Genomic DNA, 18,480 nt, shown 5'->3' on the forward strand with positions numbered 1-18,480 from the left:
TGACGCCAGCTGTGACCGAGTCCCATATTTTAGCACTTTGTCATAGATGGCACAGTGTAACTGTTCCTGTAGGGAGTGGGTTTGGAGATGGAGGAGTGCTGTTATTGCAGTGTCGTTTTTATTGTCAGTGTTTGGGAAGAGAGTGATGTCACCCATTTGACTAAGCAGTGTTAGTAAATTTCAAGTATAACTAACTACGTCATTCTTTGCATACATGCTGTCCATAATGGAAAACCAAAGGATTGGCTGATCTGGCCGAAAAGGTAGCAGCTTAAGATGAGTCCCTAGTCCAGTGAGTTGCCACAGAGACATCCATAGAGGAAGAACAGCTGTTCAGTTAGGCTCCTACATGGTGTGACTTCATGCACAATAGGTTAATTGGAAGAAAATGCAGCTGGATGCATATGACCCGAAGTGAATGAACTTAGATGCCGTGCAGATGGCGGCTACAGTACAAATCTAACTTGTTGGATCAATGTCGCTTGGAGGCATCTCGGCTTCCGAGTGAAATGTAGCCCACTCCAAAATCACAGGTTGCTTAACGCACTCGGTTGTTCAGCAGAATTGTTTATTTTTGGAGGACTGTCGTGAAGAGTGCACTTTCACTTTTGGTAACTTCAGCTGTATGAAGGATGTTGGCCATTGCTCCAGGTACCATAGCATGAGAACTGCTGTCAGAAAGTGTGAATTGCACTGTACAATGGGGGTACCGTGGCAGCATTGTAATCACACAATAACAACAAAAGTTCTAAACTAAACACGAACTTGGACATCATAGGTCACCAGTGTATGTGGATAATGCTATGATGTGTGGATAATATGCAGGAGATGTACTATTACTACACAGAACCAATAGAACAACTTTTTATTTAGCTTAAGACCATGCAAGCTATGTACCACCACACACATAGAAACCATTAAGCGAAATAAGTGTCAAAGATAATGCACGTGGTAGCCGTTGACCACCAGCAATGTTCTTTGTGGTCGCGGAGTTCCCACAAAGTATAATTTTGTCATGGCTAATCAAAATCGTCAGAAATTGGTCTTTCCCGGCAGTGGATTGGAGAAAACGTCAATTTCACAACTGATAGGAGAGTAATTTTTTCATCAGGCTTGTCAAAAACAAGTAAACAAACATAGGTTATTTTTATCAGTCATTTTTACTACCATCATCTTAGTGTTTGTTTTAATTTTAGGCAAGCCACGATGAAAAGTCATATTCCCTTCAACACAAGGATTCTGCAGCTCAGATTAGGAGCGTCGCTAGGAAGAAGAACAAATCATAGATTCAACCATTAATTTCCTCTACCACAAATAAAGCAGTGGACAGCTTTAATCAAACCATGTGTGATGTTTTAGTGTAGGCTAATGACCCATGAACTTCTCTAATTATCCTGTTGTTGGAGACTGTGCTGCTCGTATGTTAAAATCGGGAGCAACACTGAAATAATTTTATCTCAGTGTCATGCATTACAACTACCTTGCCCATGACCAACACCATCTAGCAGAGGAAGTCAGAAATAATTTTCCTGTGGTTAACAGCTACATTCCTTCTGTTAAGAAAGTATTTCTCAAAGCTCCTATCCACAATCAGTCTTTTAATGAAATAGCATTCTAGTGAAAAAGCCAAGACAGCATTAAGAATGACAATAATGTCGCATCCTTGGCGTTTTAAAGGGATCGGTTCCAACATCTACGTGTTGATTTATTGATCCATTTTCATCTACAGCTGCACAATGTGCAAGAGATATTAGGATTTTTTTGTTAATATTAACAGTTTTACATATAATATACCTTTGTACATGATAACACACATTAATATATCAATTGAATCGGTAATTGTAAAAACAACACATGTCCACTTTTTGGCAAAAATTAGATATATGCAGAGAAGTCTTCAGGATACTTAGATGCAGCATCAATGCAAAAATCACACTTGTCCTACACATGTTAATGCTTTTACGGGCATAGAGTTTTTCGTGTTCTTTGCAGTAACAACATGAGTCTAGGACTTATGTTATTGTTGCAAGAAATGGCAGATGGCAGCACCAAACGAACATACTCGGATCTTGTTTCATGTAGTGAATAGAATGCATGCGTTATGGCAGCACATCTGACGCCTTTGATCTTGTTACCTGTGTGCATTGTTGCAGCAGCTGCATATACACTGTCGTTTAGATTTGTTTATAGAACAACTTTCTTTGGATTATCTAAGAACAATGTCGAAGAAGAGAGGTGCGCAACTGGAACTATATAAAAGAAATGTCATAAAAACTGCCAGAACGAAGGGAATTGGTTACGTGAATCACAGTGGAAGAGAAATTAATGCTGTAAAAATAGGACCTGACTGTGGGTAAGTTCAAAGGCTATGTGAATTAATCTCTTGTCTGTGTATTTTTTACTTCTTAGAGGTTCCCATCTGTTCTAAGTTTTATGGTATGTAAATATCATATGTATAATTTACTCTGCCAATAAAACATAATTGATTTTACGTAAATAATTTTTTTTGCAACTCTTTTACATTTCCTGACATTGGTATTCGTGTATTAATATGTTTCAGATGTAAGAAACTGTGTTTCAAGAGGATCTCTGAACATGAACAGATAGATATATTCACGAAATGTCACTATTTTGAGAGTAAGAACACACAAGATGGTTACCTTGCAGGGATGATCGAAAAAGATGACGTGGTACACAGGAGACCCCGGAAAAGTGATGGCCAGCCTAAGCCAAGAGAACTAAATTATCGATATCACGTGGTAACTGGAGATGCTGGACGGGTCGAAGTGCGCAAAAAGGCATTTTGTAGCATTTTTGGCATTACAAATGAACGTGTGCGACGAATTTGTAACTGTGTGAAAAATAATGTTCCCCCCTGTGACAGTAGAGGATGTACTGCTTCAACCAATGCAACACCACAGGAAGTCCTATCCATAATTGAGGAACATATTATAACATTCCCTACGAAAATCTCACATTATTGAAGCAAAGAAATGTATTACTTAAATCCCGAATTATCTGTAAAAAGTATGTAGGAACTGTTCATGAAGCTATATCCTCATACCAGAGTGTCATATGGAATTTATTTAAGGGTTTTCAATGAGCGTTTTAACTTACGCTTTGAGCGGCCGCAAATCTATACTTGCTGCTCTTGTGACTCACTTTCAGTGAAGATTAAGAGTCCATCATTGAACGATACTGCAAAGCGTGTGGCTGTAGCGGAACTCATGGTACATAAAAGAAGAAGCAAAAAATTATATTTAAAGATGGATGCTGTTAAGGAGAAGTGTGCAGAAAATGAGTATGTGGTAGCATTGTATTTCGATTATATTCAAAATCTGCAGTTGCCTAAGCTCCCAGTACAGGAAGATTTTTATTTACGGCAAATTAACGTTAATGCATTCTGTATTACAGACCTAAAGAGCAACAAATCCAAGGTATATCTGTAACACGAAGGTACTGCCCACAAAGGACCTAACGAAGTATGCTCATTTTTGGTTGATTACATCAACACAGAGATACCTGATAGTGTTACTGAATTACACCTGTTCTCGGAAGGGTGCCCTGCGCAAAATAAGTACAACACAGTGGTTAGGGTAATGAACTGCCTTGTAAGTTCTGGCAGATTCAAAGATGTATTTCATCATTTTCCTCTGCGTGGCCATTCATTTTTACCACGTGATCCTACATTTGCTTCCATTAAGCGGGTAATAAGAAGAAAAGACAGAATATATTCTTTGTATGAGTATGTTCAATGTATGGTGGCATCATCCAAAAAAACAAAATATTAATGTAAAGCTTGTTACCACCAAAGAGATTTTGGGTTACAAAAAATGGTGGCCCAAATTTTAAAAGTGATTCTGTTTGTCCGCCGACAGTTATGGGACGAATGTGGACAAAAGCAGTAAAGTGAAATTCACAGTGTCCTCATTTATGAGCTTCCATCACAGTGAAATGTTTCCAGGTAAAGTTGAATGTTACTATTATATTGATGGTCTCGTAAAACACCGCTTTTCATTGCGACATTCATTACAGACAGAACCAAAGTTGCCTGCAGAAATTGCATATAATAACAAAGTTGCAATCAATGTCAAAAAATTGAAAGATGTGGGACAATTAATGCAATATATTCCCGATGAGCACAAAGCCTTGACTGAGTGAGCTTCTGTGGACATTCATAATAAATTTTTGGTGTAAAATAACCTGTATAGTGTTGTGTTAATCCTTCATTGTCCTGTTAGATGAAATAAGAAATTTGATTCCTAATGTCATGATTTACATTGTCATGTCTTTAGTCTTTCCACACAATGTGTACATACATTAACAATAGTTTTCAATTTCTCTGTGAAACAATATTAGACAATGTACAAGTAATATTGTATATTAAATTTATACAATAAAGTAATTTTTGATAACATAAACAAATGTTGAAGTTAAAATGTCAGTCCAAAACGTTCATCCGTACAATTAAAAAAAAAAAGTTCATGCAAAGTTATTACATTTAAAGTACTTTGTTTTATTGTTAAAGCTTACCTAACATATACAGTCAATATTAAAATTAATAGATTTATCCTACTGTCTATTATTTAGCCTGTATATGGTTTTTTACTTCTCCTGAAAAATTTACTTTTTTGGACTAATGTTGTTTTTACAATTACTGATTCAGTTAATGATGAATACTTAAATAAATGTTGTTACGCTATATACAGAGAGATAACATACAAATGTTCTTCTGAATGAGACTACATTGGGTAAACACACAAAAATTTAGTTTTGTAGGTATTCATTTACTGTGTAAAAGCAGTGATCAACCAAGTACGACTTCAGTTTAGATTTGAAGTGACCAATGTTTTGTATGTGTTTAATGGTATCTGGTAAGGCATTGTATAGTTTGATACTAGGATGGATAAAGCTGTTTTGAAATAACTTTGTGTTGGCGCTTTGAACATGTACATCCCATTTTTGTCTTGTATCATAGCTGTGTATTGTGTGATTTTGAGTGATGAGTGGTTTTTTTGTATGTAAGTTTTGCTTTAAATACATTATATTTTCAAGTATATATATGCAAGGAAGTGGCAGGATCAACCTGTTTTGAAACAATGGTCTACATTATTTGCGATTATCTACCCATTCCATTATTCTCCTTAGCTACAGTTTTTTCAGTGTTTATTATTAGGTCATTGTCATCAAAGTAACATGTTAGCCTGTCAGTGGTTTCTTTTATGTTTTTTACAAGAGTTTCTTCTGAGTTTCCTGTAACTAGAACACTTGTATCATCAGCAAATTGAAATATTTTACTGCTGTCATTGCTTATGTGTAGGTCATTTACATAGAGTAAGAACAGAACAGGACCTATTACTGATCCTTGTGGCACTCCATATTTAACTTTTAAACGATTATAACACTTGTAAATTCTTGTCTTACTCACAGTAGATTCGCCAAAAGACACAGTCAGTATTTCGAAAGCAGTGCAGTGCTTTCTTAAGTTTTTCAAGCAAAATTTAATGCAGATTCTCTGAGCCATCTTTTTGGAAGTAAAAATTCACAGAGCAGTCGAAAACACGTATAACCTTTCCAACTGTCAACAGTTAACTAAATACTGGTCGCACAGTTTTAGTACGCTCCACTCTGGTCGGCAGAAATCGGTTGACTTCGTTCCATTCAGGAATGTTTACGTTTGTTGCCAACAAAAGGTACCGTTGTGAATACTGTGTTTATCCGTGTGCGTTGTTGCGCGAAGTGAGTGATATTATTTATAGAAATGAGCGTCTCGCTATAAACTTTAGTGTCACTTCTCTGACACATTGATTCATTACAACTGCTGCTCTGGGAAAAGGAGGCGGGACTTGTCTCAGCAACCAACGTGCGATGAGCCAATCACGAGCTCCCGTTCCCAACATCGTCTGCCCCAGAGTCAAGTAAAAATTTGCAATCAGCACTCAGAACAGCTGAAAATGCAAACATACATTAGGAAAAGGTGTACCGACATGACAAAAAATTCAAAATCGGATGTATAAATCTCACATCATTAAAAAAAATTGCCATTACTTTTTGATCACGCCTCGTAGTGATGGAATGAATACGGTACCATTGGAGCTAAGTAATTCACAAATTTTCAATGGAAATAACCTTTCTTGTATAGCATCAAATTTCTTACACTTTGCACTGCTGAAAGGCATAACTATCAAAAAAATCTGCAAAACTTTAGGATTCAACCTAATAATTTTAATTTTACAACATTTTTAGAAATCATACGCATAATAGTACATGGTTCTAATGGTCAACTTAATAATACCACCAACTGGACACTTATTTCCACTATGGCTCCGTATAAATGGCAAAAACGCGGTTTTTATTGGTAGATGTGTTGTTCTATGGTATGGGTGCGGTATATGGAACAAAAAATAACACTGGGTGCGAAGTACACACGATACCTTATTGCTCATAAGCTCACAGGTTACGAAGAACATCTGACATCTTAACAAGCTAAACTCCGATTGCCACAGCCCGAGAGTTCACATCACTCGATGCTGTCAAGGTTAGTAATATGACTCTTGCCTCTGTGCAGCGATATAGCTCATAAATGACCCCATAGACGTTTCTAATGATCAACGTTTAACCAAAAACTATCTTCCCCTTGCCCTTCCCACCTTCAATAGGACGTTCGTTGAGCACAGGTATGCAACTATATGGGAAAACATTTTTTATCTACAGGGTGTTACAAACAGGTACGGCCAAACTTTTAGGAAACATTCCTCACACACAAAGAAAGAAAATATGTTATGTGGACATGTGTCCAGAAACGCTTACTTTCCATGTTAGAGCTCATTTTATTACTTCTCTTCAAATCACATTAATCATGGAATGGAAACACACACCAACAGAACGTACCAGCGTGACTTCAAACACTTTGTTACAGGAAATGTTCAAAATGTCCTCCATTAGCGAGGATCCGTGCATCCACCCTCCATCGCATGGAATCCCTGATGCACTGATGCAGCCCTGGAGAATGGCGTATTGTATCACAGCCGTCCACAATACGAGCACGAAGAGTCTCTACATTTGGTACCGGGGTTGCGTAGACAAGATTTTCAAATGCCCCCATAAATGAAAGTCAAGAGGTCCATGGAGGCCATGGAATTGGTCCGCCTCTACCAATCCATCGGCCACTGAATCTGTTGTTGGTGGTGGTGGTTAGTGTTTAACGTCCCGTCGACAATGAGGTCATTAGAGATGGAGCGCAAGCTCGGATTAGGGAAGGATTGGGAAGGAAATTGGCCGTGCCCTTTCAAAGGAACCATCCCGGCATTTGCCTGAAACGATTTAGGGAAATCACGGAAAACCTAAATCAGGATGGCTGGAGACGGGATTGAACCGTCGTCCTCCTGAATGCGAGTCCAGTGTGCTAAGAATCTGTTGTTGAGAAGCGTACGAACACTTCGACTGAAATGTGCAGGAGCTCCATCGAGCATGAACCACATGTTGTGTCATACTTGTCAAGGCACATGTTCTAGCAGCATAGGTAGAGTATCCCGTATGAAATCATGATAACGTGCTCCATTGTGCGTAGGTGGAAGGTGGAAGATCATGGGGCCCAATCAAGACATCACCAACAATGCCTGCCCAAACGTTCACAGAAAATCTGTGTTGATGACATGATTGCACAATTGCATGCGGATTCTCGTCAGCCCACACATGTTGATTGTGAAAATTTGCAATTTGATCACGTTGGAATGAAGCCTCATCCGTAAAGAGAACATTTGTACTGAAATGAAGATTGACACATTGTTGGATGAACCATTTGCAGAAGTGTACCCATGGAGGCCAATCAGCTGCTGATAGTGCCTGCACACGCTGCACATGGTATGGAAACAACTCCCGTAGCACTCTCCATACAGTGACGTGGTCAACGTTACCTTGTACAGCAGCAACTTCTCTGACGCTGACATTAGGGTTATCGTCAACTGCACGAAGAACTGCCTCGTCCATTGCAGGTGTCTTCGTCGTTCTAGGTCTTCCCCAGTCGCGAGTCATAGGCTGGAATGTTCCATGCTACCTAAGACGCCCATCAATTGCTTCGAACGTCTTCCTGTCGGGCACCTTCATTCTGGAAATCTGTCTCGATACAAACGTACTGCGCCACGGCTATTGCCCCATGCTAATCCATACATCAAATGGGCATCTGCCAACTCTGCATTTGTAAACATTGCACTGACTGCAAAACCACGTTCGTGATGAACACTAATGTGTTGATGGTACGTACTGATGTGCTTGATGCTAGTACTGTAGAGCAATGAGTCGCACGTCAACACAAGCACCAAAGTCAACATTACCTTCCTTCAATTGTGCCAACTGGTGGTGAATCGAGGAAGTACAGTACATACTGACGAAACTAAAATGAGCTCTAACATAGAAATTAAGCGTTTCTGGACACAAGTCCTCATAACATCTTTTTTTTATTTGTGTGGTGTGAGCAATGTTTCCTGAAAAGTTTGGCCGTACCTTTTTGTAACACCCTGTATACAACGTATACTTAAAAAAAATTTAATGTGATACAATGTTTTACCAGTTAAATGTATACATGGTGTTGCCAGAGGAATGGTCAATATTCAGGGATGTGATAGGAATGATCATTCAACCCAGAGATATCTAAGAAGCATGGGCTCTAAAATGTGTAATGTAAGAGTTATGACCACTTTTTCAGTGGAAGTGATGTGTTTCACAGCAGCAAAGATGAGCAAGTACCCATAACTCTTAAGATATGCACTTTAGAGCCCATATTTATTGGTCATATTTTTCCATTTTTGGTCCATACTGCCACCTCTCAAAATAAGGAAAGCAAAGAACTTGCAGCAGAAGAGATGTGTTTCACAGTATAAAAATGAAGTAGTGCTCATATCAAGGACTGGGACTTCCATCAGCTTTATCATTCCTCTAAAATGTCTATACAGATAAATTATCTCCTTAACAGCTCCTGTTGCAGCTACCAGATCTGCTTTTGTTGTAGATGTGGCATTCATTGCCTGTCTTTGGCTGAGCCAGGAGATAGCTCTACCTACATGTCCAGTTTTGTTGCAACCTCCAAGGTGTATATCACTGTAGCAATATAATATGCCTCTGCATGAGTTTGGATGATATATTATGCCTATGGCACACGTACCAGTTGCATACTGCAGTACTCACTTTAGTCTTACAATGTCTTCTGTTGGTGACAAGTCAAGAGTTTGAGGCAGAAAGCTAACATTGTAAACCAGGTCAGATCTTGTTCCAAGTGTCAGATACATCAGTACTCCAGCTGTTTGTTGATAGGAAAAGTTGCACTTTCTTTCTGCTGGTAATGTATCTGGTTCCTTTAAAATCGGTGTTGAGACAGGTTTGCACTCTTGAAAACTGAAACACTCCTGAATCTTCTTTGCATAGTTTTGTTGGCTTATCTTGATTACACACCATCATCAACGTGTTTTATTTCAAGTCTGAGAAAATATGATGCTGGTTTCACAGTGGTCTTGAATCCAGCCTTCAGCTCATCAAAAAACTCTCTGGCATCCTGCTGATCACTGGCTATAACTAAACAATCACATACATGAAGAGCAACTAAGTGTTTCTTGTCACCTTCTTTTCTGATATGTAAGCAAGGACCTGCATCACTTGAATAGAAATCTGCTTACAAAAGAAAAGCTCCAAAACATTACTTCAACATTTTGGCGCTTGCTTAAGTCCACACAAACTTCAGCTTAATTTGAGGACTCTGTGTCATCATTGTACCTTTCTGACTGTTGCGTATATACTACATCTTCTAGTTCTCTGCACACAAACACTGTATAACTATCAGACTCTAAGAGATGTGTCTTCTCAGTTTCAGCAATTCTTAACATTGAACAAATTGTGCTCAGCTTAGCTACTGATAGAAGTTTTCACTGTAATCTACACCATAGCAGTGATGAAACCCCTTGATGAGAGTATTTGGCAACACTTATCTCAGGTTAGTATTTACATGACACACTCATATAGTACAGCTCTTGCTCCTAGTGGTAGAGAAGTTGCATGAGTATGGTTTTGTATTTGTTTCATTAATCTTCTCTTCAGTGAGCCTTACATAGTCATTTAGCCATGAAAGTTTCATTAATGTTGAATAATTTCACAGCTGTCGATGAGGCTGGATGAAGAGGTCCTCTTCTGTGGTATTGGCACTGTCCTCTTCAGTCTCTGATTCTTCAGACTCTTCTTTGCTGAAATTTGCCTCATCATCTTCTTGAGCTGCATACTTTTCCTGATTACCTTGCTCAAACATCTTGCAAAGTTAGCTCGACTTGTTCTTCACAACTTGCACACTTCTCGTGCCTGCTGAATGTGACTTCTTTTTTTTTTTTTTTTTTTTTTTTTTTTCTCTCACCCAAATTCTGTAATGCTCATCTTCATCGTACCCCATGAGATAATACTTGATAGCTTTCTTATCCATTTTCTATTTTCTTTAAACTGGGATGTGAGCATATCATGTACAGCCTATATACATAAATGTTTTATTCTCTGCTTCTTGCCTGACTCAAAAGGACTGATTTCCTTCTGCAGATGATTTTCAGTTTAATTTAGAATGCACACTGATGCTCTGACCAAGTCTGCCGACATGACTGCTGAAAAATTAGCGTTTTTTATTTGAGTACTTGAAGGTGTTTGCTTTTCAACTATACTTTGCATCTCATGCTAACTTCCAACATTTTGCTGTGGTATGTAGAGTGCTGTCAACCTCTGAGTAACACCTTCTACCTGCATATGACCTGAACTTCCTTACTGTCGAATTCTCCACCATGGCCACTTAACAGCTCTTTGACTGTATGAGTCAGCATTTCTGAATATTGAGGAATGTATTTCAAAGCGTCCTGAACTTCAGATTTTTGCCTTATGATATAGCAATACCAAAATTTGTGTACCTCTTTTGGAAAACAACCATATAGTGTGAATTTTATCCATAATGTAGAAAAATTTCCGCTACCAGTCACAATAAAAGATTATTTATTTGTCACATGACCATTTTTGGGCTTGTGCCCATCCTCAGGTGTTTATACGTTCATGTACATGTGTATATTGCTGGAGATTGCTGTATAAATATTGTGTTTATACTGTGATCTCCAGCAATATAAACATGTACATAAATGTATAAACACCTGAGGATGGGCACAAGCCCGAAACCAGTTGTGTGACAAATAAATAATCCTTTATTGTGACTGGTAATGGAAATTTTCCTATACCCTACAACCATACATCTCTCCTTCAGAACAGTTTCATTACAAGTCCACATACATTAGCTGACATCAGGTCAATTGAGTTGGTTGACTTCTCTCTTCTCTCTCTCTCTCTCTCTCTCTCTCTCTCTCTCTCTCTCTCTCTCTCTCTCTCTCTCCCTCCCTCCCTCCCTCCCTCCCTCCCTCCCTCCCTCCCTTCAGAGTACATGAAATTGAGGCTAGAGCTACATACTTGTTTCTTGTTTGAACTTCACATCCTCAAAGTTTCCTCCCAGCATTTTCTTCATGCAGCTGATGCCAATTCCTCAAGCTAAATGACAGTTCACTCGTTCGAGGCTAAGCAATGCTGCTACCTGTGCTAAGCAATGCTGGTGTGTAGGCCCCAAGGAACATTCTTGTATAGAGAATCATGCATTCAACTTCTCAGTATTAAGATTACCAGCTGCTCTGGAAGGCATCATATCTACATGCTATACATATGTTCTTCAACGTACCTCAGTGAAAATTTCTATTTATTGTCAATATTGTTAAAAGAAAATTTGCTACTCATTGTACAGTGGACATGCTGAGTTGCAGGTAGTCAGAACAAAAAGACTGTCACAAATACAACTTTTGGCTAGTAAGGCCTTCGTCAAAATTAGATAACAAACACACTCATACACACCCACACAAACACAACTCACACACACGACTCCAGTGTCAGGCAACTGAGACCACACTGCGAGCATGATGGGAGTGGTGACTGGGTGGGGGTAAGGAGGAGGCTGGGGGTGAGGGATGTAGGGTAGGACTGGCAGCCAGTGACGTGCTGTAGGGGAGCATGCAGGGACGAGGTGGAAGGAGGGTAGGGCAGCAGCTATGTGCAGTTGGGAGGTTAGACGGAGGGCAACAGAGAGGTGGAAAGTTGGGGGGGGGGATAGTGGAAAAGGAGAGAAGTAAAAAGACTGGGTGCAATGGAGGAATGAGGGCTGTGTAGTGCTGTTCCCATACTAGCACTACACAGTGCTCATTCCTCCATCACACCCAGTCTTTTTACTTCTCTCCTCTTCTGCTACCCTCCCCACCTCTCTGCTGCTGTCTGTCTAACCTCCCGACCTCACATAGCTGTCCTACCATCTTTCCACCTCATCCCTGCATGCTCACTAACAGCACTTCACTGTCCAACGCACTTACCCTACATCCCTCCCCCTCCCCACCCCAGCCTCCTCCTTGCCCCCACCCAGTAGCCACACCCATCATGCATTGGTGCTGCTGCTTGCAGTGTGGCCTCAGTTGCCTGAGACTGCAGCCGTGTGTGCGAGTTGCATTTGTGTGTGTGTGTGTGTGTGTGTGTGTGTGTGTGTGTGTGTGTGTGTGAGTGTATTGTTGACAGAGATCTTAATGGCCAAAAGCCATAATTGTGGGAATCTTTTTGTTGTGGCTATCTGCGACTCATCATTTCCGCTATATGGCAAGTAGCAACTTTCTTTCTCTAATACTGTTACATTCCATCCTGGATTTTCCATTGTTTGATTTGAGGACAGTTTTGTCTTTTGTGTTGAGCATGTGCTGGTAGTAGAGATGTGCACTCTTATCATAGTTCAAATGATCTGCTGCTTGCAAGTAGAGAATCATTTCTTCAGCACACTTGATGTGCAGGTTTCAATATCCCATCGATTCATCTTTAATGGCATTTTTCTGCAAGGTAGACATGCAGGAGAACTGAATCCAAGGCATAGTGGTAGAGTCACTAAAGAAGTCTTGCATTCCGTAACAAGAAACTGGCTCAACCCACTGTTGGGGGAGGGTTCTTGTGATTGATAAAAAATTGAGCATTAGAGGTATGTACCTTATGCTTTTAAAAGTTTAGGATTAAAGTTGTAATCTTAAATAAAAACTGCACCTCTTGCTATATTTTTGTTAATTTGAGCAACCTGCCATTTCATTGAAACTCTGTATTTTGGTAAGCATGTCTTGCAGAAATAGAGGAAATTTAACACTCTTTGAGAAAATGATTTTTGTTAACAGCTGTAGAAAAAAAAAAAGATTATATACAAAAAACTGAAAAAGTACCAAAGTTTCATGATTTTTTGGTTCTCCTTCAGTTAGGACAGGGTTCTAGACACTGAAAACTTGCATTCTACACTACAGACTATCTACATTCAACAAATTAGAAGTTTAGAAAAATTGGACTTTCCACTGTGAGTAGTTGTTGAGACTATAAGGGATATTACACCATTCTTCCACTGTGTTGCATGTACATCAGTGAAAATGAGTTACAATGTTCAGATCTGATCTAATGACAGGGGCACATTTTTGGATAGTACCAGTAGCTAATAACAGTGAGAATATGAAACGGTATTTTCTGTTTCAGTCTGTAAGAAGCTTTCTTCAATATGTTTTTACATCATGTGCCCGAAAAAGAACTATTGTATGTTGATAGGTAGCCTACTATACAGACTCCGGGGTGTCGACACAGATGGAGACTCCCTTACTTTCGGTGTACGTGAACAACTGGACAGCGACATTCTCAGGATAGAGAATTTTGCTGGCAACCAGGCCAGTATCTACCTCAGGAAGCCCCTTGACAGGGAGGTTTGTAGTCACCAAGCACATATGTTTGTTGTTTCCCATTCCTTTGGTTTACTTACTTATTTATTCATTATTGCCTTCTAGACTATGTATTTGTGTGAACACAGTTATCTGTTATCTGGATGCACATAATCAATTCAACATTGTGAGAAGCAGAAACTCACACAATAGTTTTGTCATGACACCATTATTTCACTCTTCATCATGAATTAAATGCTGCTCATGATTTGCTAAGTCATAGGAATCATATTCTTAAAACTGAAAGTAAAAGTGAATTCAAGTCAAATTTTTGTGTCACACAGGAGAAGGAGGAGTACACTCTTGTCCTTACTTTGACTGATGGCCACTTGGGTGATGGGAACTATGTCACTCAAAGTTTATTCATTTTGGTTGAAGATATCAATGACAACGAACCAGTTTTTAAACCATATCAGCCAACCATCAGTATTGAAGAAAACAGTCCACCTGGAATTATTACAACTGTTGAAGCTACAGATCAGGATGAAGGATCTTACGGGCAGGTGAAGTAAACAATTTGTTACTGAGTAACATGTGATTAAAAATTAAAAAATGGTGTTGGTTTATACCCAACTAATTTAGTTATCATTTTTTGCAGGTTGTCTACCACTTGCAAGAAACTGATGGTGATAATGATGTATTTTCTATCTCTACTGTCAATGGGAAAGGTGTCATCAGACTTTCAGGACATTTAGATTATGAAAGGAAATTTTTGTATCAGCTTAGAGTGTTAGCAACAGACCGAGCAAATAATGAGAAGGTTAGTTTAACTTTCAAGCAATGTAAAGTCCAGGTTGATGTCAGCAATTATGGAAAGGATAGACTGCTACTCGCTGTTAAGGTGACATGTTGAGTTGCAGACAGGCAAAATGAAAAGTTTGTTACACATAAAGCTTTCGGCCAAAGCCTTCACCAGAAAAAAGAAACACATGCATTCACCCAAGCAAGCACATGTCACACACACATGACCACTATCTCTCACTGCTCAGACCAGCAGAAAGTGGAACATGTCAAACGGGAGCAACAATCCATAGTGGAGTGGGAAGGGGTAGGGATAGTAGGGTGTGGGTGTGGGAGAGAAAATAGTGCTGCCTGGCAGAGCAAGCTGGGTCTAGAGGTGGAAGAAAGGGCAACCCGGTGCAGCATCAGGAGACTGTGGGAGAGAGAGAGGGAAGGGAAAAAAGGAAGCAGAAAGAAGATGAGCAGAGAAGAGGAAAATATCAGTGGATGCATTGGCAGAGAACAATGCACAATGAGGATGGGGACATGATTTGGGAGCAGTTGATAGGACAGAGAGGATAGAAACCATTGGGTGGAGGGTGTGGGGGTAGTAGGTTAATGTAGAAACCCAACAGTTTCTGTCCCCTCTGTCATATCACCTCCTCCCAGATCATGTCCTCACCCTCATTTTTTACTGCTCTCCGTCAATGCACCCACCAATCTTTTCCCCTTGTCTGCTCCTCTCCTTTCAAGTCTTATTTTTCCCTTCCCATCTCTCCTACCCCTACAGCCTTCAGACACTGCACCAGGTAGCATTGTCGGCCACCTCTAGAGCCTGCACGTTCCGCCAGGAAGCACTGTTCCCCCCCCCCCCCCCCCCCCCTTCCCACCATACTCTGCTATCCCTCCACCTTTTCTGTTCCACTATGGATTGTTGCTCCCTTTTGATGCATCTAAGTTTCAGCCACACCTGAGCAGCCAGAGATAGTGATCATGCGTGTATGAGGTGCGCTTGCTTGTGTGAATTCGTGTATGTTTCTCTTTTCTCATGAAGGCTTTGGCCAAAAGTTTAATGTGTAACAGTCTTTCAGCATGACATCTACATTGTGAGTAACAATCTTTCCATAATTGTTAGTCTAACTTTAATCAATTTTTATCAGTGTAATTTTCTCGTTGTACTTTCACATGAATTTTCTTCAACAACTGCAGCTTATTTAAAGCTTAGTTTAGTAAGCATACTATATACTGAATGCTATGTTGCTTCCATGCTATATTGCTTCCATATAGCATTTGTATTACATACATAATGATTAATGTAAGATATTTTATTTAACAAATATTAGATACTGTTGTGCTTATTGTTTTGTAACCACACTGTTTTATTACCGGTGAAATGTAACACTACCGAAGGAAAGACATTTCAAATGAAGTGAAACAGTACAAGACACAAAAATACTTAGCATATTAATTTTGCATCCCTGCTTGTGCTTTGTTTTTCTGTTAAAGATTTTGTTAACAGTTGATCACATACATATCAAGCCTGCATCATACAGTATTTACCAGTAGCAGTTATTCTTCACCATGAATCAGTGTACTTACACAACTGGTATTTATGTAGTGGAGCAGAGTGCGATTTTCTAAATCTATCACTTTTTATTTCAGTTTCCAGTGAAATTCCACAGTAAATTACCTGTTGTCTGAAATTACAAGTTCAGTACAGAAATAATAGAGAATATAACTTGAATAAACATGTTTCACGCCAGCTTTATTTAAAAGACAAGACTTAAATAATGACAAGGTACATAATATTGAAATAGGACGTGCAATAGACTGTGTGTAAATTGAAGACAATGAGAAGTGATTTCACACATCAAGTGCAGTGAATGGAATCTCAGTACAGCTGCTGTCATGATACCATAGCTTGGAGGCATTATGTACTTTGTATGAAAGTAGTTAGTGTTGCTACTCACATTCATCTCATTTTAGGTTTTTGATTGCAGCTTATGTTTTCACTAACTGCCAGAACTTAGTAAAATTCTGTGGTCAACTTGATCAGTGTACAATATCCCGTACTTCATTAATAGTAACTAAGCTGTATCCTCCATCAATAAGAATTTAGTGCTATCCTTCTCTCAAGACTTTTAATGCTCCTGCAGAGGAGGGAGGGGGGGAACAACATTAGTAAGTTCAGACAATACCACTCTCCCAAACCAACATAGACCCTACACTGTTTCACACCCAGAGCTGAACTCTCCCAACCTGCTCTTCCACCATGATTTACAAGGAAGCTACCCTCTCCAGTGAATCTGATGGGATCCAGTGAACAATCTCCAGAAAAATGCATTTAATCTAAAGTCTTTGAGATACATTGCTCTTAAATACAGAGTTTCTAATATAAACATAAGTGCTTTGTTCACCATTGCATAGGAACCAACACTGGGGGGCAAGGCTTCAATTGCAGCACATGCTCCAGGCCTCTCCGCATACCGTGGCAGCCAGTATATCAGTTTTAGTCAAACTATATGAGTTAGGAGTGGTTTTGGAAAGAAGCTTAAGTGAATCGATACACCATTTAGCACCCCAAACTGTTATGTCAGTAATACCTGTGCACAGAGTTGTGATGAACTCAGATGGAAACCTTACAAAGTAATGGTAGTACTTCTCCTGATAAATTCAACTAATGTAGCTTGCTGTCAGTACTGTATTTGGCTACTGCTGTCTGTGCATGATGGAAGTGTTGATAATGAACTGATGTTATACTTGCATATACAGGATTCTAATATCCCTTTCATTATTTTTGTAACATATTGCATATGCAGCAAGCAGCACTTAGTGGCCAAGCCTCTTCAGTTGCTTGTACTACAGCTGCAAGCACAGTATGCTGATGGTGGCCCTACACAGTAATGGATCATTTGTGTTTATCATAGTTTTATTATGTTCTTACATCTTTTGACAGCACCTATCTTGGCTACAAAATTTTTCATGTTCCAATACGAGAGAAGGAAAGTTGCTACTCACCATATAGCAGAGATGCTGAGCTGCAATAGGCACAATAAGATTCACACAATCATAGCTTTTGCCCATTAAGGCCTTTGTCAGCAGTAGACACACATACACACACGCACACACACACTCACGCATTGCACACACATCTGCAGTCTGAGAGAGCTGAAACTACACTATATCCTCACCCACAATTACTTCTCCTTTGAAAGCATTACCTACAACCAAATTCACGATATGGCTTTGGGCACCCACATGGCACCATCCTATGCTAACCTATTCATGGGCCATCTAGAGGAATCCTTCCTAAAAACCCAGAATCCTAAACCCCTCACCTGGTTCAGATTCATTGATGACATCTTTGCTATCTGGATTGAAGGTGAGGACACCTTACTCACATTCCTCCAGAACCTCAACAACTTCTCCCCCATTTGCTTCACCTGGTCCTACTCAACCCAACAAGCCACCTTTCTAGATGTTGACCACCACCTCAGAGATGGCTACATCAGTACCTCTGTCCATATCAAACCTACTAATCACCAGCAATACCTCCACTTCAACAGCTGCCACCCGTTTCATACCAAGAAGTCCCTTCCATACAGCCTAGCCACCCGTGGTTGTCGCATCTGCAGTGACGAGCAGTCCCTCTCTAAATATACCGAGGGTCTCACTGAAGCCTTCACTGACCGTAATTATCCTCCCATCCTTGTACAAAAACAAATCTCCCATGCCTTATCTTTCCAGCCTCCCACCATCTCCCAAAGTCCCACAGTCCGGCCACAGAGGAGCATTCTCCACCAGGGTTTCGACTACCTCTTGTCATGCCCTGAAATGAGAAATGTCCTACCCACTATCCTTCCTACTCCTCCTACCATGGTATTCCACTGTCTACCGAACCTACACAATATACTCGTACATCCTTACACAA

At 39.8% G+C, this 18,480-nt stretch overlaps 1 protein-coding gene across 1 annotated transcript in view; it reads left to right on the top strand.

Annotated features, from left to right (window-relative positions):
• Positions 1 to 18,480, top strand: part of LOC126481269 (cadherin-23) — a 505,796-nt gene that overhangs the window by 240,110 nt on the left and 247,206 nt on the right. The window contains exons 4-6 of the mRNA XM_050104895.1: positions 13,663 to 13,814; positions 14,114 to 14,332; positions 14,428 to 14,589. Of these exons, the coding sequence (XP_049960852.1) occupies positions 13,663 to 13,814; positions 14,114 to 14,332; positions 14,428 to 14,589 (533 nt within the window). The remainder of the gene's footprint in view (positions 1 to 13,662; positions 13,815 to 14,113; positions 14,333 to 14,427; positions 14,590 to 18,480) is intronic.

The sequence above is a fragment of the Schistocerca serialis genome, chromosome 5 (assembly GCF_023864345.2).
Source record: "Schistocerca serialis cubense isolate TAMUIC-IGC-003099 chromosome 5, iqSchSeri2.2, whole genome shotgun sequence".
NCBI classification, from domain to species: domain Eukaryota; kingdom Metazoa; phylum Arthropoda; class Insecta; order Orthoptera; family Acrididae; genus Schistocerca; species Schistocerca serialis.